At 36.8% G+C, this 23709-nt stretch overlaps 1 protein-coding gene and 1 long non-coding RNA gene across 11 annotated transcripts in view; one reads left to right on the top strand and one right to left on the bottom strand.

Annotated features, from left to right (window-relative positions):
• Nucleotides 1–23709, bottom strand: part of LOC117154658 (uncharacterized) — a 78456-nt gene that overhangs the window by 46217 nt on the left and 8530 nt on the right. Inside the window, exon 1 of one of the 7 annotated variants that reach the window (XR_013060424.1) lies at nt 637–718. The exons of the other annotated variants lie outside the window; for them this stretch is intronic. This is a non-coding gene — a long non-coding RNA (uncharacterized LOC117154658). Of the gene's footprint in view, nt 1–636; nt 719–23709 lie in introns of those variants that run through there. 7 annotated transcript variants of the gene reach the window in all.
• LOC117154657 (aquaporin-like) lies at nt 858–23289 on the top strand. 4 transcript variants are annotated; one of them, XM_033329836.2, is made up of 5 exons: nt 861–1128; nt 17672–17859; nt 18247–18390; nt 19833–20288; nt 22685–23289. In XM_033329836.2, the coding sequence occupies exons 1-5, from the start codon at nt 1104–1106 to the stop codon at nt 22688–22690; spliced, it is 819 nt and encodes a 272-aa protein (XP_033185727.1). In that variant the 5' UTR covers nt 861–1103; the 3' UTR covers nt 22691–23289. The 4 variants fall into 4 exon arrangements, with proteins under 4 accessions (XP_076481745.1, XP_033185727.1, XP_033185728.1 ...); XM_033329837.2 differs by lacking the exon at nt 861–1128 and adding an exon at nt 16144–16280; XM_076625631.1 differs by lacking the exon at nt 861–1128 and adding an exon at nt 16444–16642.

Raw genomic sequence — 23709 nt, forward strand, 5'->3', positions numbered from 1 at the left:
AGATGCAGAAATTAATAAAAGCAATTTTGTAAAAAAGAAAGACAAATTTCTGTAGAGATCCGCAGTCTGTTCAATCGCAAGCTCCACTTCTACAAGCTTGGAAAGGCATTCTAACCAGGTCTGAACCTAATTGAGTCCACGTTCCCTCAGAGTCTCTTCTCTTATCCAAAAACCACAAGAAGCATAAGGACGCAAGGATGCAGAAATTAATAAAAGTAATTTTGTAAAAAAGAAAAAGACAAATTTCTATAGATATCTGCAATCTGCTCAAACGCAAGCTCAATTTCTACAAGCTTGAAAAGGCATTCTAACCAGGTCTGAACCTAATTGAGTCCACGTTCCCTCAAAGAGTCTCTTCTCTTATCCAAAAACCACAAGAAACCACAAGAAGCATAAGGACGCGAAGATGCAGAAATTACTGAAAGTAATTTTGTAAAAAAGAAAAAGACAAATTTCTATAGATATCTGCAATCTGCTCAAACGCAAGCTCAATTTCTACAAGCTTGAAAAAGCATTGCAACCATGTCTGAACCCAATTATGACCACGTTTCTAAACGAATCTCCTCTGAAATCTCCTAAAACTAATTTGCCTCGTGTTGCAGCCGAAGCTGAACTTCCGAAGCACCCAGTACGTACATTTGGTAGTTCCTTGAGAAAAGTGCCGCGAGTCGGCGCACCTATGTTGTTTACAGTGGCCGTGTAGACGGACTGGTGAGTTTGTTGCACGCGCGTTAAAAATAAAACTGGCTACTCGCTAATCGAAAATAAACGTAGGCTGTTGCGCGCGCGTTCGCGCTCGTGCGCACGCCAGTAGCTGCAGTCTGGTGGGGCGGCTACGTGGAGCAGAGGTTCCACGCTGAATCAACCGTGGTCGAGAGACCGCGACCACGTGCCAGCGCGATAAAAGTGCGTACGATCGTACAGGATCGTGACCGTTCACAAACAATCGGGACGAGCGACCGTGCGCTGCCTCATTCTTGCTTTCCGATCGATCGAGATCGTCGCCGTTCGATCTCTCGCCGTCTTCGCACACAGTGTCAGTGTATACTATATACTATACTATACTATTATATTATAGTGAGCGTGTGACAGCAACTGGCGTCATGTCCTCTAGCGATCTTCGTTCAGGTGAGTAAGCCGCATTTGCAAACAAATTATTCTCGTAGCAGGTTGGTCAAGTTGGAGGGAAAATGTAGTCCGGAACTCTGTGGTTAGTACAGTTCGCTGTAGATAGGAAAATTGGTGAAAATTTGCAGCGGATAAAGTTTGGCAGAAACGAGAATGAAAGAGACGATTGCAGCTGACCGAGGATATATTTAACGCGGTACTGTTAGTAAATTTCGCGAGGATGAAGTATGACGAGACAAAGAGAAACGGGAATCGCGTAGGTCGTTGGAGATAAATTGTTCTGGTAGAAATTTAGCGATGTAGATGGCAAATAGATCTACCGATCGAGCACAGGTCGAGCGAACGTTTTGTTGCTACGATTTATTAATCTCGCGTGGACGAATTTTTAGACAGAAATGGAAAGGATAGGAGGATCGAGCGAATCGTTGTTAAATATATAATTGTTCTGGTAGAAGATCATTCGTGTAGATCGAAAATAAGTCCAGCGAGAAAGCATAGTAGAGATGGCTGGAGGAAAGGTGTAGTAGATTTAGCGAAAATTCGCTGAGGATAGGTTTTCATGGTTTTGAGAGAGAAAGGAAAATAAAAGAGGGATTGACCGGACCTGTAGAGTAAAATGGGGCATGGTCGTGCGTACAATGGTACGCTTTGTTTGGTTTCGATGGCACCTCGTCACTCGGTTCGTAGTTATACGCGGTGGCACTGTAAATACCGAGTACAGGCGGACTGAAAATTTCGTGCAGAAGATATGGAAGTTTGCTTGTTTCTGACAAAAATTTGTACCCGAGCATCGACGAAAGGAATTTTGAATATTCAAATTGGCTAATCGAATTTTAGATTCGATGAATGTTTTTTTTTTTTTAATTGCAACTTAAACGATAATATAACGATATTTGCAAGAAATCTGATGATCTTGTGATTTTAGATTCGACGACTATCCGCAATTCGGTGGATAATTCTTTCAAATTAAATGCTGCACATATTTGGTATTCAATAGCTGATTTTTTGAATATTGATGCATAAAAGATGTTGCGAATATTTCAATTCGCCGATTGAATTTTAGATTCGTTTCGAGTTTGAAATTCATTCATATATTCGGTTGATTCGTTCGGTTTTTTAAATATGTATACGTTTGGAATTCAATGGACGAAACGACATCTTAAACGATGAAGCTTTATTCTACAATAATTTTCAGACACCCTGTGTATGTTCTATCATCGTGAGAACCAGGCCAATTGCGAGTACAGTTTCATTTCCGAAATGTTCGTAGCCTGCGAGACCAAGTGTCTCGAGATTCTTGGCTAATCAAAATACACGTTACACGCAAATCCATACACATATCCATATACCGGGTGATCGCGAGGAAACTATCGTCGAAATAAACTTCTTTTAGAGGAAAAAGGGAAAGAGAAGGAATAAACAGGAAATTTCTTCGATAGATAAATTATTTTCATTACTCTCTTGCCAGACTAAACTAACATAAAAGACGATAAATAAATAAAAATACATAATAAAAATCATAACCTAAAAGATAGAACGATTTGCTTTGAAAACCAGCATTGGGCTATTTTTATTACAAATAACGTGATCTATTTTGCAAGATCGTTCTTCGATAGATAAATTATTTTCATTACTCTCTTGCCAGACTAAACTAACATAAAAGACGATAAATAAATAAAAATACATAATAAAAATCATAACCTAAAAGATAGAACGATTCGCTTTGAAAACCAGCATTGGGCTATTTTTATTACAAATAACGTGGTCTACTTTGCAAGATAATTAATTCTCACTCATCGTAATTTATTTTTTCCATCATTTTTGCGAAGCGTGAATTTTAGAGGTAACTTTCTTAATATTTGCTTAGAATTCAAACTCGATAAAAATATGTTTTCCAGGAACAAGGTAAGAAACGATTGAGACATTCAAAACGTATTATTAGCAATAGACCGAGGTACTCTATGCAAATTCATATTTCTTCGAATGTAATTAAAAAGATTCAAGCGTATGTTAGAAAATTGTTCTTACCTTGCAAGCATCACCGAAATCACTATACTTTGCATATTTTATATATTCTGCGCAATTTCGCACTTTTCAATCTTCTACGGATGCGTAAGAATCCGCGATCTGATCGTTAGGTGACAACGAGGAAAGCAAAGGCGAAGGAAAAGTTAGGGAGAATAGCGGATAGCAAAGAGAAAGGAGCGCATAGCGGGAAATTAGTAAGAAATCGTGGCGACTTTCGATAATCACAACTTGCGAACGAATACGTACGCCTATGGAATATCATTTTGCAGATAAAAAGTTAACTGACAAAAGTTGACTTTCTTCAAACGCTAAAAATCTCGTCTGTTTCGGAAAAATCCCGGGAAGGCTACTCTACTTGTGCGAAAACACGATAATAATCAACGACGATAATTAAAAGATTCGCGGCAATAAGAAGGCAGTTTCGATATTTCAACTTATTTTACTTTTACTTCTAAGCCGAACAACAGGAAGAAACGCGTAGGTTTCCGATTGAAAAGTGGAAAACTTCGTTCTGACTGCAAGTTTGAGAAAGTCGTCAACGGAGAATTTCTATCGATTTTCATCACGATACTTTTCATCTACCTTTTCAAATCTACCTTTTGTACCTTTAATAATATCGATAACCTCGATACGTGGCGAATTCGTCCACGTAATTTGCAGACGCGCGTGCGGACAGAATTAACGCTGCGAGATTGCAAGAAATTATTGAAAATTCAATTTTAATACAAAAATAAATCAGCTCCTACATGTTTCTCGATTCGTCGTATCGCATTTTACCACGAACGCGATCTTCCTCCCATGTTTCTTTTCTATTCCATAAATCTATTGGCTTGGCAACTAAGTGATTGCGGCCTTTGTCAATACCACCTAGTGACAAAAGCCGCAACCACTTAGTTGCCAAGCCAATATTAACAGGATGTCGTATCCGTTTTTGTTCCTTCGTATCAACTTAAATACGCGTTCGATAAAACATTTGTTACGCGTAATTGCTATCGACGCGCTGATGTAACGAGAAAATTGGGGAAAATAACGTGGAAAATCATCGCTTCGAAGCTGTATCATTTCTCCACTCGAACTGATCGTTTCGAAATTTCACCTTCCTTTAGAGACAAAAATATTCATTTTTCTCGCTGTCGTTGTAACCCACATTTAAACTGCGGTTTACGTACCGTGAATTTTATTGGCTTGGCAACTAAATGACTGCGGCTTTCGTCAATGCCGCTTAATGACAAAGGCCGCAGTCACTTAGTTGCCAAGCCAATATAAACTTGTGATTTTACGAGCGAAAGTTGCAATTTGGAAAACGTGGAAACGCGATTTCAGCTTCTTCGATTAACGTCGCGCTAATTCATCTCTCCTTCTGTTTTACGATACACGTCGTCGCTCGTACAATGTTGCACAACGTTCGTAATGCTTGTTTTATATTTGAAACGTGGTTGGTTTAAACGAATAGCTCGGTACGAAGAAGCATAATGAGATCCATTGAACATGTGAAACGTGGAGGAAGATTTGCTCGGGAATAACAAACGGTTGTTGCAACCGAGTTCCGCGACAATAGTCGACCGATGCTTCTGTGCAACATTGTATACGTTGTTACAATGATTCGATAGTATGACACGACTCCAAGTCGTTCGATATGGATTTCTGTTTGGCTAACATCTGTTTGTCATTTGCTATTAGTCATATAGCAAGTCATTTAACGTTTATACAATAATTTAGTACGACTTTGAAGTTGTGCCACACATCTTTGTCTCAACAATGGCAGATCACACGAAGAAACACGATAAATAGGAAGATATACGTCGATGATTATGAAATATACAGACAGTAGATGGCCTACATGAAGAATGTAGCAAAACATGAGCTTATCGCGTATGTTACGTTGCATCTATTTACATTAGAACAATCTGCAAGTAACTTTGCAAAGTAGTGGTAATTGAACTATTGGATCGAAGTGGCTGCTACGTCGTTAAACAGAATCCGGTTGATACGTCGAACGCAAAACTGTAAACATCTCGAAAGGAAAACTATATGACTTAGGCCACTTTCATAATCACCGGCACATGTATTGTCTTATTGATCGTCTCCTTTTTTTATTAGTTTAGTGACTAACCGTGATCGCTGAGAGTTAATCTTTGTACGAAATATAGTTTTATATTTGCAAAGGAAGATAATAATTTAGCCTTAAGATTGTAATTATAGATAATATTTAGAAATATAATTTTCTTTATGGAATAAATCCAAACAGATGGAATATTAAAACTAAATAAAATATTTCCCAACAATGTAGTTAACTCAAACACTAAAACTTATATTTACACAAAATATATTTTTTTTTATATTTGGGGAAAGAATAATTTACCTTTAAAGATTGTAATTATAATTAAAGATAATATTTAGAAATATAATCTTCTTTATGAAATAAATCCAAAGAGATGGAATATTAAAACTAAATAAAATATTTCCCAACAATGTAGTTAACTCGAACACTAAAACTTATATTTACACAAAATATATTTTTTTTTATATTTGGGGAAGGAATAATTTACCTTTAAAGATTGTAATTATAATTAAAGATAATATGTAGAAATATAATCTTCTTTTTGGAATAAATCCAAACAGATGGAATATTAAAACTAAATAAAATATTTCCCAACAATGTAGTTAACTCGAACACTAAAACTTATATTTACACAGTATATATATATTTTTATATCTGAGAAAGAAGGTAGTAATTTAGCTTTAAAGATTGTAATTATATTTAAATGTAATATTCGCAAATATAATTTTCATTTCGGCTCGTACAAATCCAAATGGATGGAATATTAATATTATTGGGTTGGCAACTAAGTGATTGCGGATTTTATCATTACCGCCTAATCACAAAATCCGCAATCACTTAGTTGCCAAGCCAATAAATAAAATATTTTCTAACAATAAATTAATTCGAGCAGCGCGTTTGGGACCGATTACACTGATCAAGAAACGAAGCTAACGGTTACGTAAAATATGGAAACCTGGTTGGATTAGTTCGCCTTTTCTTTCCACTTCGGATGACCTTGGAATACATACAGCTACGAGAATACCATTTAAAATCGCTTCGATCGATGAATTATAATATTTACATAAACAGAGTTTCACAGGAAACGGACATTCTCGCATTTACATTTTATGTATGTTTGGTGATTATTTAAAATATTCGTTTTACATGGAAAAATAAGATTACTTCGTCGCCTAGGTATAAAAATTGAACGATCGAATAGAGAAACGATGTCTGTTCGTTGGAATTTTTCTAACAGTATTGCGAACGAGACAAAACACGTGACGGCGTATTAAAATTGCAAATCAACATCAGATATCTGCAATTACATCTCAGCAGATGATATGAGTTTATGTTGTTTCTTTTTCTTTTCCTTTTTTTTTCTATGTGATAAAGTCATGTTAAGGCTATGTAAAGTTACGCAACAATTCCCTGCAACTTACGATTTATTCCGTTTCGATTTATTTTGCTAAATATTTTCGTGTTAATAACGATGTTTAACAAATTGGAATTTTACATAAATAATATTTTATATGCTTACAATAAATGTTTCCGCGTTATATTTATGTGATCATTAATGTCGAACAGACAATTTTTCCATTTAGGTGGCCTTATAATTATTATAATTTTGTTATATGATTATTAACGTCGAGTAAATAAATGCTTTCTCCATTTAGGTGTTAACACAACTGTAACATATACGGCGTGACATTTTTAATAATGATACATTTAATATGAAGAAAAAAATTGCGCAAGAGAGACATTTTTTAACGTAGACACTGTATGTCCCATTCTCAGCATGACAAATTTTTATGCAACAGCTTTTATTTAGAAAATTAAATCCCGCTGCTGAACGAGCTATTAACATTGTTAATGAATCGCTACCTCGCTACTTGTTCGCATTTATTTTCATTAATTCCATCTTACCATATTCGTCATTTATATCTCGGCTGGTTTCTCAGGATCCATAGAAGCAAACATAATCCAGCTTTCTATGGATATTTCCAAAGAAGTTTCAAATATGCATACAAATTCGTGCAAATAATAATAATCTGTGCTCGTCATAAAACAAAACTAACGTCCGTCGATTTTGTTGTAGGGAAGAGAATTAGCAACTTGGACTATTTGGAGGAAAAATGTTATTCTCCTGTACTTGATTGCAGTAAAATTCCAGAATAATTCATTTTCCGGGAACTCGAGGAGAAAGAGATAAACTTGAAAAAATACTGCGAAAGATTAGAAAAAATGCTTAATGTGCACAATCGAAAGTCGCGCGTTTGTTTGCGAATGTAAACGTAGCTAAAACGCAAGTAAGCAGCGAAGATTCGATAACAGAATTGCATCGTGCGATCAAACTTTTTGATTGCGTAACGATATTACTGCACGGAATACCATTTTCTACCGATCGTTATACTTTCTTTTTACGAGCGACGAACCGTCGCGTTGTCCTAAAACCTGATCCTCCGGTTATCGTGTGCCAGTCTGGCTCATAGGTGTGTGTATATATATATGTATATATGTTTAAATTAGCTTCGTTTTATATTCGTATCGAGATTGCTTCGATTTTCAGTTGGGTCAAAGTCGTTGCTCGTTCCAATTCGTGTCTAGTTCATCAGATCTATCGTGACTAAAATTTCTTCGAAACCGATAGCAACGACGAATTCTCCGCGAAGATAAGTAACGTAATTCAGAGAAGATTGGAATTGTTCGAGGAAAAATTCTTGGCCAATTTATGCCAGTTCCGTGAGAAAGCATCCAAGTATTTTCATTGTTATACGATAGAGACTTCTCTCGGTGTAAGTTTCTTCTTATCTGCTTAATTATAAATTACAGTTTATGCGTTAGATTTAAATTTTAGATTGAGATTAGATTTAAAAATGTTTCTTTATCATAGAATAGAATCTTTGCTTTAGGTCACGAAATTTATGTTTCTCGATTATACGGTCGAACCTTAATTTCGAACAATTGAATAAAATAATGTGATTCTTATCACTTCGATTAAAAGTGGGAATTTGTTAGACCCGAATTTGAATTTTAGATCCTAAAATTTAGCTCTTTCTCTTAAATCCCAATCCAAATAATCTTATTGATTTTATATCTTCCAATTAAAATAAACAAAATATTTTGTTTATTTTATACCAACAGAATATTTTGTTACAGTTCCAAAAATTAGGTTAGGAACAAGTGGAGCAGTAGGATTAAGCTAGGTCTAATTTACGATCGTTTAGGTTAGGTTTAAGTTCGCGTCCATTACTCTGTGAAATCTGTCTACGAAGGGTTTAGGTTAGGTTCGTTTCACAAAATGTTTCTCGTTTTAGCTAAAAACGTGTCGTAAATTGGAGAGAAAGGGCCAAAAACGTTGGTCCTGATTCTGACAGACTACCACTTATTTTAAACAACCTATCGAATATTATGAAAACAGTTCTTATCGTTCATAATGTCACAGCTGCGCTTAGATATGATCGTTTAAAATAGCTTACGAGCCTACGAGACTATAGATATCTATAGGGGGATTGAGAAACAATGTACAAACACGGATAAGCCTAGACAAGTTTTTCTATTGGCGATGAAAACGATACTAGCGCCACTGGCCTCCATCTACCGAGACTTACGTAACCTTTTCTCTTTCGTAACGAAACCTTTTCTATTTGCATTGCTGCGTATCTACTCGTTCCTCCGCCAATTATCAGTCAGGTTTTAGAGGGTTGAATCTTCGTTTATCATTCAGATGCAATGTGCGACGATAAAGTCTAACCAAATTTGTCTTAAACCTGATAGTGACAAATTCACGTTATTCTCAACTCTCTTAATTAAGTCCTATCATATATAATACTATTTAGAATCCTATATAGTTACACGATCTTTAGGATTTCGTGCAGCTATCAGATTTTATTAAATAAAATGTTGTAGCGAGGTATAGAATTTGTTAAATTTTATGGGGGTTTTTGAGGTCACGTCGGTGTATATGAATAACACAATGTTACCAAATAAGAAAGTCATTTCGATAATTATCGGAGTACGAGGAATGGCACAAATCAGTCCAATTAAAATTTTTGACCTTTAGAATGGCTAAATCTTTTAAAGGCAATAGATCGATCATTTAAAGCGAAGCTCCTGTTAAAATTATATGAACTTTAATCTGATGGACTTAAAAGATAATTAAAACATTTGATCGATTTATAATTCCAAAATCTCTCTTTCGGTTTTTCTGAACATGTATGACGAATTTGCTAGATGGCGTAAACGTGACTAGAGCTTTTTTCATTATCACTAAATCAAACAGAAGCCCAACATTTTTATTTACGTACGATCTCGTGAGGAACCAGTTAAATTTCATCTTATCTGGAAAGTTCTCCACGAAATGCCAGTGAAAATCGAACCAGACTGCTTTTTATCGGCTCTCTGTCCGAGCAAATAGAGAAATTGCGTTATCAGTCAGGGTTATCCGACAGTTGTGTCCATCGCATCGTCCTTGTCTCGTTTGAATTTCGTAAACCAACATTTCTTTGCCATTTATTTTTTCATGCTGTACGAGATAAGTTTATGACAAATACATGTACCACTTGTATTAAATATCTTACTATTTTTATATATATTTTTTCAGATTTGTTCTGTCTGATTACGGTGCTAACGAAATTTCAATATGTTCTACGCGATACACGTGATAATATTAAAACTGTGGATTTCCACATATTTATGGAAAATTTAAAAATGCGAAGATACACAAAATTCGCGTAAACTGGAAAAGTACATAAAATATCGAAAATACATTACTTGTTATAATATTTTATAGATGAAATTTAATTATATTTAATGGATGAAACACAGCTTTGCTGTTTTATTTGCATTAATAAAAATATGAATTTGCAAAAAAATCTGCGGTCTACGCATAACGCACTCATCGAGAAAAACGTTCAAGCACTTTTGTTGACCATTGTAATTTGTACAAGTGTACTTCCAATTATATCGTCATTTTTGAATTATTTTGGCTACGTTTGATTTAAGCTGTCGTTATATTCCAGTTAGTTTTTAACTTTGTTTCAACTGTGACTGTCTATACGTCGATAAATCATTTAGCATCGATTTGAATGTAAATTAACGAGCCGTACGTTTCCTGAAAACACTCGGTAAAAAAATTAGAATATAGCGTTAGTAGTAATAGTAGCCGTGAACGTATATGTTTAGTACTACAACTGATATAGTAGTTTTATTCATATTCAGTTATTCAAACCGGTCAAATACTTTCGCGATATTGTCAAAGTAAATGCTTGCGCTAAATATCTTGTAATTTCTGTAACATATTCCCAACTTCGTTTCAAACTCTATCAAGATAATTGTACAAGAAACTTTACAAATGCAATTATGATAGTCGTCTCTCGTTACAATGTTAATGGAATTCTAGAATGCTTGACGTAACGCACATATGTTCGTAAGAAAGACGTGTCTGAATACATTCTTTTCCTTAAGTCGCTGTACGTATGTAAAATGTTGAGGTGATCGAAAATCGATGGGAATCGGCCTGAAACGTGGCTGGAACGCGGAACAAAGGAGGTGGACTTAGGTTGGCCAGACTGGCCGAGCTGACACGAGGCATTAGTCAATTCGAACACGATCTGCGTTATATCTGACGCCGCTTATCCCCCTAATAGGCAGATTATACCGACTAATTGCCGCATAATGTCTCGATGCCGATTCCATAGAATTAGCCGATTGTCGGTTGGCTACACTGCCCGAGGACACTCTCTAAAAACGTTTATTCAATGGACGATCGACTGGAATGTTTGTTTGCTTAACTGGAATTGGGTCGTCGGATTTCTTTTCTCTGCGCGGCTCCTTTTTTTCTTTTTTTTTTTTTTTTCTTTAGATTAGAATGGAAATGTATGGTAATCGCAGAGGCGTTCCGACGACGAGTCTATAATTACTTTCCTCGCTATCTCGGTAGACTTTGTAGTTTGTTCTGATGACCATTGTTATTATTAAACAACAATTCTCGAGGCATTGGGAATCTTTGCCGCGTCACGAGACAATGCAGAGTTTATGAAATGGTTCTTCTACTTTTCAGTGTTCCCCATCTTCTGTTTTTATTAAGAAGTTACGAAGCTCGGAGAGGTGGAAGTTTTAATTGGCAAATTGCGAGATCTACGATGAGACGAGATTTAAAAAAAAAAATTTCCAGCTTCACGGAGACTACCGCAATATCTGTAGTCGATCGAGAACTTTCGAAGAGTCTACGATGAAACGAAAATTTCGAGGAACCCGTAGTGAGTCGAAAATTCGGGAAAATATATAGCGAGGTGAAAGTTATGGGAGAATCTACGATAAATTACAGCATCCTACCACCTGTGGCTATTCTAACTGTGTTAGCCCACCTTGCTAACACTGTACACCATATGGTGTCCTTTTTCTCGATCCTTGTCGTCCTTAAGACGCTGCTTAAAACGTACACTTTAGTTTTCATATTCATCTCGACTTTCGAACCACCGTATATATCGTTCTCTTTTTATTTTCCTTGTTTTGCATATATTTGCGCGTGCGATTTATTTTTCCCCGCGTCGTATCTTTCTACCGAAGCATTTACCCCGCTAATATTAGATAAACAATATTAATAATAATAATAACAAGAACAATAATAAAATAAGAATTCTGGGCCGATCCAAGCAGACAAAGATTCCGATATCGCGAATCTACAACAATAAATGATTATTTATCGAAAGAATAGGATAATCTGAACGATCTACGACAAAAAAAGACACAAGTGGTTCTCGACAAAGTGTTCGAAGATAAGGCAGCACTCGAGTCGAGTCGAATCGACTTCAAAGTTCGTGTCTTTCCTTATCAATCGTGTCAACTTATGAGGAAAGATCGCATGGAAATTTTATGAACTTCTACATTGATAGGGTTTGGTATTTTGGGAACTGGAGGAGGTTAGATTAGGTTAGGTCAGATTAGGTTGGGTTAGGTTAGGTTAGGTTAGGTAAGGAAGAATATTTATGGCGGAGAACGGGGGAAAATGTCGAAGTGGCGCTAGTGTCGCTAGTGAGAGAGCCGAACAATGCGACTGGCATAAATTACACGCAATTACGATGTATCCAGCGAATCGCAATTACCTGTTCACTGGCGTAAAAGCGGCGAAACGCATCGTTGCACGATGCCTGTTTTAAAATCCAATTATCCCTTTCTAAAATATCTCATTCGTATCCTTTTGAAAAAGAAAGATACACTGTATATGTTTTTCTATGCCTCTAATAGATCGTAATGTTGTTCTTCTTACTAATTATATTATTACTATTGTTACTAATTTTGCGATTACTAATCTTCACCGTATTTATCTGTAACAGTATTACGATCTTAGAACATAAACTAAAATTCTGGATCATGTGAATATAAATCAGTTATCAATTTACGAATATTTATAGTCCTGTCGTGATACAGAATGAGGATGGTAAAATAATTAATAAAAAAAGATTAAGAGATTAAAGCGAATGATTTTTGAAATTCAACTTGTATTCTCTTCTGTTTTTCTTACGTACGTCTATCATTTACGATAAAAACGTTTCGGATAAGATATTTTTAGAAAAGCGTACAATGTATGCGCTAACGTAATTCGATTACGATGAAAAAATTCCAGCGTTAACGAATTCCTCAAAATTATCGCGTTTATGTAACTGCAAATTAACTACGATGATTACGAAACGGCTACAATTACTTTAATTACTCTGGTTCGTAAATCAGAATCAGCTACTATAATGAACGTTCGAACGTTTATCTTACACCCGCCACATAAACAAAGCGCAATTACCCAAATTATAGTCGGATTATTGTAAGAGAATTAATCGGACATGTGAATTTGCTTCACAATGTCCATAAAGATTTTGTAAATTCGCGTGGGAAGAATTATCGACGTTAAGTAGCGGAAACTCGGCCGAAGCGAGTCGACTAGCGCAAATGATCATTAAATTTGCAAAGTATCAAAAATTGGGGTAGAATCACACGCAGGAGCCAAGCTTCGAAAATTCCAAAGCTTCGAAGCGAGCCCCAATTCACGCGAAACGCGATGAGAGAGATTAAATTTGCGAAATTTACGAATCAACGTAAAAATGGAAGGAGTGGCAAATTTTTGAAAATCGGTCCGAGACGAGGCGATCGGCGTAACGATGTTAAATTTTCGAGACTTGAAAATTGGCATGGAAACGAACACGAAACCGAGTTTCGGAAATTCGAACCGACTGTGTAGCACGAAAGAATTAAATTTTCAAAGTTTAGAAATTGACGCGAAATTTGGGAAATTCATGAAAATTCACCAGGTGAACTTAAAGTTCGGTCGATAACGTGGATATTGTTTCTCTTTGGCGTTGCCAGGAATTTTCGGTAATTGCAGATAACGAGATCGTGGAACCACGTGTATGGGCATTATTTTGTATGGATCCAATTTCCACGGGTACAGATATTTTCATCGGGACGGATCGATAGCGATGCCGAAGAGCCACATCAATCACCGTGCACTCTTCCGATGAACGTGCACTCTGATTACTTTGCCGGCATTTACGGACTAGAAGAGCGGATTCGCGGACCAGAGGGCGAAAATACAAGTAACCGCGTGTTTCGGTGAAAAAAACGCGCCCCTTTTCTTTTTTTTCGAAGTCCATTCGACGCTGTAATATCATCTAGAAACGTATATGCGAAGGGATTCGTGATTAACTGTGAGGTTATGTTCGCGTGCACTTAACGATCTTTTGGTTTGAAACGCCCTGTATAGAAGTATCGAGAATTAGCAGTAAGTTGGTAAAGGCTACAATTTAAAATGCAAAGAAGTGGAAAGAAAGCGTTGGATTGATCGAGCTTGGAAGATGTAGATTTAGTTACTTTGAAACGCTCTGTAGTTTTTAACGATTATTTTTAGCATTTTCTTTCGTCGCTTTCCACAAACTTCGAAAATTCTGTTTAACGTTTCTTTTCGCGAGTTTGTGAGTTGTCGGAACAACTTGTATATCGCAGAAAATATTACGTGAAAGGAATTGGTAACATAAATTTTGAAACATTCTGTAGTCAAGTGATAATAATTCCTGATATCAATAGCAGCCAATGATGATGTTATGTAGGGGTTCTGCGTACATAAAAGATAACTAAGTAGCATTTCTTAACGCGTAAACAGTTTATTAATAAATCTACATATAGAAAATTCAGTATTTCAAAACAAATTATTTTTATCTAAAAATAAACTCTATCCTTCTTCGCTTGTCCCGAGAAAATCTCTCAATAATTTTTTTATTAAAGTTGGAAATTTCTGAATTTCTTTTTCGATCGAAATCACACACAGTGGTGTTAATCGTTCATGACATTTTTTAAATAACGTAGACTCCTTTTAACGTAGAAACAACCATTAACGCTGGAATAACAATCTATAACCTTAAGTATATTATACCGTATTTACATAATATAGGATATTTATTAGTATTATTTTGCACTTTTCAACCTCAGAGTGTTTGAGTCTTTCGTTTTTTCTGCGGGCCGCCATTGTTCGATATCATATTTCCTAACCTCTAAAACGAGTACTTCCATAAAGAAATTAATTAATAATAATTACTCTAGAAAACTTCCTTGTCTAAATTTACTTGCAATTTGTACAATTAAACACCCGAAATCCTCGCTTGTCAAATTCCTAACCTCCAAGATAAAATCTTCCACGGCAGAGGTTGATACTACTGCGGAAAACTCATTTATTCGAATTTAATTAGCTCTAATTAAAGCAGAAACTGTGAAGAGCCCTGTATTAACGTAACGGAAGTGTTTGATATTGCGGTTTCAATTGCGTTACGAAACTCGCACAACTAAAGGAACAACTTCGGTAGACGGTGCTGAGTGATGTTTTACGCGACTCGATCTTCCCGGGTCTGACGTTATCTCTGTAAACGCGAGTGTACGACCTGCTTGCGTGTGGCAAGGTGACGTCCTGATTTACGATCGATCCTCGTCTCGATCTATCGTTGCACGAGTGTAATTCCTGAGTAACGTGCAAACTGTGCTCCGTCATTGAAATTCTACACTCTTTCGACGTGCACCAGCCAGTAAAAACAAATTTACGATCAATTCTAAGAAATTTCGAGGGAAATCGTATCTGGCCATCATCTTGATTCCAATACGTATCATAAACGATACAAACAGTGACATACTACGTCGTTGCTTTTTCTTTCTTTGAGACGATATCGGTTTACGGAATATTATTCGTAAAAAAATTCGTCAAAAAGGTTCGTATTACTCGTTAGACTGTCGATACAAAAACGTGGACAGACGAAAGGATCTTTCGAGGCCCGTAAAAGCTACTACGGTTTCGTCGAACACATCAAAAAGATCTACCGGAAGTGGGCAGAAACAGTGGCGTCAATTGAGTACAGGATAAAATACGAAGGTGTTTCAAAAACAAAGTCCCATTCGCCGGAAGGTTAACGCACATAGATAAGTTCAGCCGTCGTTTCATCGTTTTATTAGAAACGATAAAGAGTACTGAAAATATGGAAAATAATGATTTTCGACGCAGAATAAAATTCAAAAGGCGTTTCAAAATACAAGTCCCGCCGATAAAAGATTAATATCCGTATATTTGACTGAAAAAACGTTTCGTAGTTTTACTAAAAATAGTTAAATCGATGGTATCCTTTCTTTTCTATCTTCTATGTATATATACGAAGATAATGCATAAAATCTACCTACAGAGCGTTTCAAAAAAAAAAAAAAAAAAAAAAAGAGAGAGAAAAGAGAAATATCCACGTAAATGTACACAAGGACGTTTTACCATAGATATTGAACTCTTCCAAAAATACCGATCAAACAGGTGCAATATTTGCGTTTGAATGGCATCGCGCGGTGTAAGTGTATTTACACTGGGCTATCACTCGGCTGAGCCAGTTTCGTGCTGCGTCGTGTATAGTGGCTAATCAACTGTCAACATCATTGTACCAACGTATACGTCGTATTTCGTTGGACGAGACCGACGTAGATAACTATCGTTCAGACTACTTATTTCATCGGTGCAAGTGGTTCCGTGTACGCGTACTGTGTAATATCGACGCAATGGTTTGCAAGTGCGGTAATATACTCGTATATATATACATCGATGATAAAAAAGAAACAAGTTCTTCGTTCATCGTGAAAATCTTCGTCTAGGCCATTTCTCGTTTCTTCGTTTGCTTCATCTCGTTTATATTTTTATACATGTACATTTTATATATTTATATACATCGTGTGTAAATACGTAAACGAGGGAAAGAACGCGTATCGTACGTTAGTGACGACTCTTTCGTAATATACGATGAAACATTCAAGATCGTAAAAATATTACCTGGCGACAAATGTTTCGGATAAAACTCGAAGAATATCGAAAGAGAGAATTTTTAAGAGAAATTAGAAGATCAAGAAATTCGGAATTAAAAAATCTTAAAAGTTGAAGAGGTAAAACGCGACGAATATAACGACGTCGTTTGGTAGCTATTCCCGTTTTTCTGCGAAATATCTGTGCTTTGGTGAAAGTGTTCCGTTTTGAGAATACCATGAAAAGCCGAGAAATTTATAATTCACTAGTTTTTGGACCCTCGAACATCTTGTACTGGTTAGACGGAAGAAAAATAGGTTTATTAATATTTCACCTTTATCACCGCCTGTCTCGCTCGTTGAGAGAGCGACCACCACGACGGGAACGTCTCTGTCCTTGTCGACACCTGTCGAGACTCGAGTCTCGAGAACACCATTACGAACGCTCGTTTGGCGTGTTTTCTATACATGATAAATGTCGCCGACGTCGTGGAAAATGTCTGTCACGAGTCTGACGAGTGGAACGAGAAGAAACATTTTCATAGAATGAAAAGTTACCGAGGCTGACGTATATCTCGATTACGAGTTCTACTCAAATTTATTTAAAGATTCTAATTAATCAGATCCCTGAATTTCGATTTGAAAATTGCTTTCCTAGAGTTTTTTGCGGGATATTTTACGGGATGCTTTATGATAAAATTTATTGAAAACATGTAGGTCCATGTATGGACAAGGAAATGAAACCACCTGTAGCTATTAAGGTAACAAGTTTCGCGTCAAAGTAAGAATATTTGCTCGAGGTCACGGCATCTTCATTAACATTCTGGTTAAATAAAAGGATGGAAAAAACTAGTTCCATACCGTGGATAATAAAATGAAACTACCTGTAGCTATTAAGCTAACAAGTTCCGCGTCAAAGTAAAAATATTTCCTCGAGGTTACAGCATCTTCATTAACATTCTGGTTAAACAAGAGAATGAAAATCCATGCCGTGGATAATAAAATGAAACTACCTGTAGCTATTAAGCTAAAAAGTTTCGTGTCAAAGTGAAAATATTTCCTCCAGTATTTTCATTAACATTCTAGTTAAATAAGAGAATTGACAAAATCATTGACGATTGAGATTATCTAAGAAGTTACGGATCGTCTACAGTGTGTTTCATGTTGCAGGTTTTAAGGAGCTGATGCATGGCGAAGGCGCCATAAAGAAAACCGTGTTGATAATTTTGGCCGAGACGATTGGCACCTCTATATTGCTATTCGTTGGCTGCATGGGATGCGTTGGAGGCCTGGGCTCTGAACCCACTCCACTTCAAATTTCTTTAACCTTTGGCCTTGCTGTGATGATTGTGATTCAAGTTGGTATCCATCAATTTTGGCAATTCGATTTCATTTACACATATTTATTCTCTGGTTGATTTTGTTATATCTGATGATCCAAATTATACACTATATTCTTATTCTTATTTTATATATCTATCACACTGTACAACTACACTATGTATTTTAAAACAGTCTATTCATAACGTATGTTAGCTCTCGTCTTTTGGATCAAAGTTAGAATTTCTATTATCATAAAGGAATAAATTTCTAGACAAGGCTCAAATTTGAATTAATTGTAGTAGAAATACAAATAGGTTCTATTGCATTTGTAAATAATTTTGCCATGTTCCTAAATGTCTATATGAACCGACTATTCGTGGCTATTGAATAATTCGAAGCTAAGATTCGTTTGGTCCTTTCAGTCTATTGGCCACATCAGCGATGCTCACATTAACCCTGCCATCACGGTGGGATCGGTAGTGCTCGGGAAGAAGACTATTCCCGAGGGATTGGTGTACCTGTTGTCCCAGATAGTCGGCGGAATCCTGGGGTTCGGCATGCTGAAGGTTCGTACTTTCGTAATTCATTCACAACTTTGATCATCCTCTATTTATATTGATCGTGCACCGAAACGGATAAACTGCGATGTTGAATTCTTTAAGGTCGCGCTTTTAACAGGATAACTTGAAAAATTCGTCCTCTAAAAAGCTATTGGTACTTTTCTCTAATTAAATTTTATGGGTACACGTACTTTCTGAAATATTTTAGGCTGATCAAGTTCGTGTTACGTTGTAAAATGAAACGACCTGTACCTGTTTCGAGGCAGAATATTTTCTCATCGTAACAGGCAATTCTACAAGAGCAAATTTGGAGAATATGTGGACTTTTTACTCATTGTATTGTGCAAGCTGATAAACCAGCCACTTGACACATCAATCTTAAGCTTCAAGATTGCTCACAAGATAGATATCGCTTAATAATAACATAATAATACATCGAATATTATTATCATACGTGGATCAGGCTGTAAATCTTTGAAAAATACGTGAAACGTACAAGAGAATGATTTTAACGCGATTTCGAAAAGAGGCCAGTATATAATCGCAACCTCGACATGTATCCGTTTATCGAGTTCAAGACCTTCTGTTACATTCATTTATGGAACGATAACTAGTCATGATATCACGCTATCTGTATAGACCGTGGTCAAGCTCTATTTGAAAACGAATACCTGTGATAACGACGTTTGCAAACGTTTTTTCTTATCTAGGTTGTGTATTCGTTAACTTTTGTTTGATTCTTTTTGAATACAGTCAGTCAGGTAGATTTATAGAATTAAGCATTATGTTAATCCGAATCAGTTTCAACCATTGCGTTAATCTTTGATTAATCCTAGACTCGAATTGTTTATAATAGCAATATCAATCATAACCGTTTCATTGATCTTCAGCAATCCAAACTGGGATTGAATCATCCACCATGTCCATTCTAACCAACTCCAATAGGTACTATATCGACTCAAGTGAATTCCAACCAATGCATCAACCTTCCATTAATTTTCACACATTGCCAAAGCGCTAGAACCGAATAGTTCATCACATCAATATCAAACAGTCAGGACTATTTGAGTAATCTTCAACAATCCAGACTGGAACTGAATCATGTACAATATCAATTCTAACAAAATCCAGTATATAGTATATCAACTCAAGTCATTTCCAACCAATGCATCAACCTTCAATTAATCCTTTCGCATTGCCAAAGCATTAAAATTGAATAATTCATCACACCAATATCAATCAACCCTGACCAACTGCAACTATTCATTATTCTTCAAGTAATCTTGCCACGCATTATCAAAACTAATCCTAACTCCTAATCTAACTCACTAACTGATCCTAACCATATCACGTTCCTTATTACCAATTCATTCTTTCTGATCTTAACCAATCCTGTATTAATCTCCCATTTCCATGAAAACCTCGATGTACCGGAACTGGCGTTGCAGGTGGTGACGCCGGCAGGTAACCTGACGAGCAAGACCCTCAGCGAGGCGGACATGTTTTGCGTGACCGATCTACACTCGGAGCTATCTGCGATCCAGGGCCTGTTGCTCGAGGGCATTTCCACCGCTATACTGATGCTGGTCGCGTGCGCCGTCTGGGACAGTAGAAACGTGAAAAACACCGACTCGGTGCCAATCAGATTCGGCCTGACGGTCGCTGCTCTTGCGCTCGCGTTCGGACCTTACACAGGCTGCAGCATGAACCCGGCCAGGTCATTGGCACCAGCGCTCTGGAACAATCAGTGGTCACATCACTGGATCTACTGGTTCGGCCCCATTGGTGGCGCCCTTTTATCGTCCTTCATGTACAAAACTATCTTCGGCGTGAAGAACCACACGCAGGATGAGTGCTCCGCTGAAGCTGTCGCGCTGAACAGCGTCAACATTCAGAAGACGGAGGTATGATCGTTACCTTCGTGTTACATAAGTATTTTTTCATTTTTTCAGCTATTCAGGGTCCGTCTTTTTTCTCTCTAATTCCTTCTTTAACTCTTTGTAAGCTGCTATATAATCTATCGTGCGCTATTTTTGTATCTTTTCCATTTTTGAATTTTCCTTTTATCTTTAATTTAAGCCGATCAGAGTCCATTTTAGATGGAAGATCCTCTTTTCGATTCCTTGTAGACTTGGTACATTAGTATCAGCTCATGGTGCGTCATTCATTTTTCAATATTTCCAGCTGACCGCCGTGTACTTTTCTAAATATTCTACTTTTAGCTATTTATAGGCTTCGTATCAAAGTCCACTTCGTTAAGAATTCTCTTTTTCACTCTGTGTACACTTGGTACACAGTGCGGTACTATCTGTCGCTCAATTTTATCAGCATTCGTGCCACTGAAAATATTTAACTCTTCGTACACTTGGTAAGCTCGTTCACCTTCTGCTCTGGCATCTATCTTCTAATATTTCTAGCTGATCGCAGTTCCTTACAATGAACATTTTCTCTTTAATTCCTCCCACACGTTACATTCGCATTATGTATGTATCTTTCGTCCCTTTTATATAACACATACAATTTTATATTTTATAAATGAAAGGAACTTATTAAAAGAACTAACTCTTCGATTTATTTTTTCACGTACAATCATATCCTTCTCACTTATACTATGAATAACGGGACACCGTGTATAACACGTATAACATATGCAGGAAAGTTCGCAATGCTAAGTGTTGAGATACCTTCATGAACTGTTGTAAGTAACCCCGCAGTCTGGTGACGACAGACGTCAGTCTCCGGATTCCTCCTCCGAAAGCCATTAGGCTGCAACTAGGACAGTTTGCAGGAAAGTGACTTAAACCTGATTCAGAATATTCTTGCGACAGCGTGGCGCACAGGATAAGAAGTTAAACGATACGTCGTCCGAAGAACGGCTTTGCCCAGATCCACGGTTAGGGTTCCCATCGACGGTAAACCGAGAACGTTAAATCTCACCGCGTCGTAAAACCAGTTTCACCAAACTTCCTCGCCAACGACGATTTATCGCCGACCTTTACGGCCAGCCCTTACAAGATAATCCGCATCGCGAAAAATCTCCATGCACGGCATGCATCGCGTTTACATGACGTACATAGTCAGCTAAACTTACGAGCTTCTGCTCGAAATTTCTTTCATTCGTCGCGATGCTTCCCTTTTAGAATTTCTTTTTTTTTTTTGATTGAATTACTGACTAGTCATCTGACTGAGGTAGTAGGACGATGTGAAAAGAGAACTGATAAAATCAAGTATCAACGTTGGACTCGCCACTTCGATTTATTACGAAGATTCTTCGAGCTTTCTGAGAACTTCGGTATCAGAAAATCCAACGCGCGTCCTAGTACGTTCGTGAAGAGTTTGAAGATATTTTTGGTAATAGGAACTCTGGACGATCGGGAAGATTAAAAAATAAGCGAAAAGGCTAAACATCTGCAAGGAAAGGGATTGAGAGGTTCACGTAATTCTGAGTACCCTGACTTCGGTAAAGAGAAACACATTTCTGTCCTCTGATACGAGATGATCCAAGAAATCGTTTGATGTAACAGGTCTACAGAGTTGACGCGTCAGTTCCAACATCTTGCTGATTTTAATTTACACAAAAAATAGTTTGATCCTCCGTGTTGAATTTAGATTGAAATTGCAAATAGGCAGGACATTTTCTAAAATACTACAAGGAAATTCTAAAAATCTTAATCAGTGCCTAAAAATAGAAAGGGTATGTTCTCTGAAGCGTTATTTAAAGTGCTATCACAGGTTAGCATTATCTTCGGTCAACTTCACAAGTCGATATATGTACATAAACGTAACTTAATCTCTTGCTCAAATATTACTTGAAATAAAAGTTTATCCATCTCGATACAATTCTTCCGTCAGTAGCACCAACGAGCTATCGCGAACAATCAAAGAATTATCGAATCTTATCAAGGGATTAGGAAAACCAACTAAAGAATTAAAGCAACCGAAGCTGTGTAGTAATTTGCTTCTCCTATTAAAGATAGTGCCGAGTATCCCACTTTGCAGTATTTTACATATTTTACGTATATCGTGTACATTTTGCTGACTTTTGTACTTTTAAATTTATGATAAATCTGAAGGCACAAACGTACACGGTGTGATACAAACAAAGCAAAGATATATAAATAAAAACTGTACGTAAAAAAAAAAAAAAAATATGGTACTATAGTTATCATATGTAGCAAATAAAACAACTGGCACAATCCATTCTTCGAACGATATGCAGAACAATATAAATTTTTATAAAAATCTGCGTTCTATCGGGCAATGATCTATCAAGATTGATCGATTCGTTTTCTCTTTCTAGCCGTGATACAAAACTGAAGAGGGCCAATCGGAAACGGCGAGGGTACGGGTCGATAGGCACCATCTTCAAGAAACCACGAGAGATTAAGCGTTCAATGGAGGATTCGAATGGATCGAACGGATCTACCGGATCGTACATCGCGCCATCTAGGATCTTTTGTACCTCCGTTTTTCTCGATCGTATAGAGTTCGAACGATCCAGGAAATCGCAAGACTGCTCATCAGAGAGATAGATCATCCGTTGCCTGCGAAGTATTGTTCACACGCGGCAACGTTATCCTGTTAGGGAAACGATATACAGCGTATAGGTTATGTGTATCCCGGGAACGACGCTATTCCGCCATTTTACGATTCGATGATCCACCGTGCACAATATGGTGGCTGTTAGATCGGAACCGATACCGGGAACACGCATCTCGTTGTTGTTGTCTTTTTTATTTTTTTTCTTTCGAATACTCCGTTAATATATGTTTTGCGCAACATAACCGTGTTGCTTGCTGCTTCATAGGCGATTTCAATTCGCTAATTGTCGTTGTACATAATTGTTATATTTTTTATAGATGTATTTACTCGTGACGATGGAAAAATATAATCGGATAAAAGTGAGCTTGCAATTTATTCATCAACCCTTCCTCATTACCTTTTGCTTGAGAGAAATTCGTTTCTTTCTTCTTCGCATCTTCGGAGAATTGTCGAATAAGAATATATATATATATATATATATATATATATATATATATATATATATATATTTAGGAAATTTTGAATAAAAATGTTAAAATCTCCTGTAGTACCGAGAACCGTGTCGCAGCGGTGTATTGACGGTAGCCTGTCTTCAGGCACCAGGCGAGCGTAGAAATAAAAAGTCTAGCTCTTATAATTGATCTCTTTTATTAATGATATAACAAGTTTTTTAATTATAATCTGAGATTCTGAGATACAGAGCTTTGGAAATATTGCGCGAAAAGTTATTTACAGAGACAATTAACCGACGATCGACCGGGAAAATTTCTCTCCGTCACTCAT

Source organism: Bombus vancouverensis, chromosome 16, assembly GCF_051014615.1.
Source record: "Bombus vancouverensis nearcticus chromosome 16, iyBomVanc1_principal, whole genome shotgun sequence".
NCBI classification, from domain to species: Eukaryota; Metazoa; Arthropoda; class Insecta; order Hymenoptera; family Apidae; genus Bombus; species Bombus vancouverensis.

What these genes read in the sequence shown, in the direction of transcription:
- LOC117154657 (XM_076625630.1), top strand. Translation starts at nt 1,104, where the DNA reads ATGTCCTCTAGCGATCTTCGTTCAG. An exon ending in CTCTAGCGATCTTCGTTCAG is followed by an intron (nt 1,129 to 17,671) that starts GTGAGTAAGCCG and finishes TTCATGTTGCAG; the next exon opens with GTTTTAAGGAGCTGATGCAT. An exon ending in TGGGGTTCGGCATGCTGAAG is followed by an intron (nt 18,391 to 19,832) that starts GTTCGTACTTTC and finishes CTGGCGTTGCAG; the next exon opens with GTGGTGACGCCGGCAGGTAA.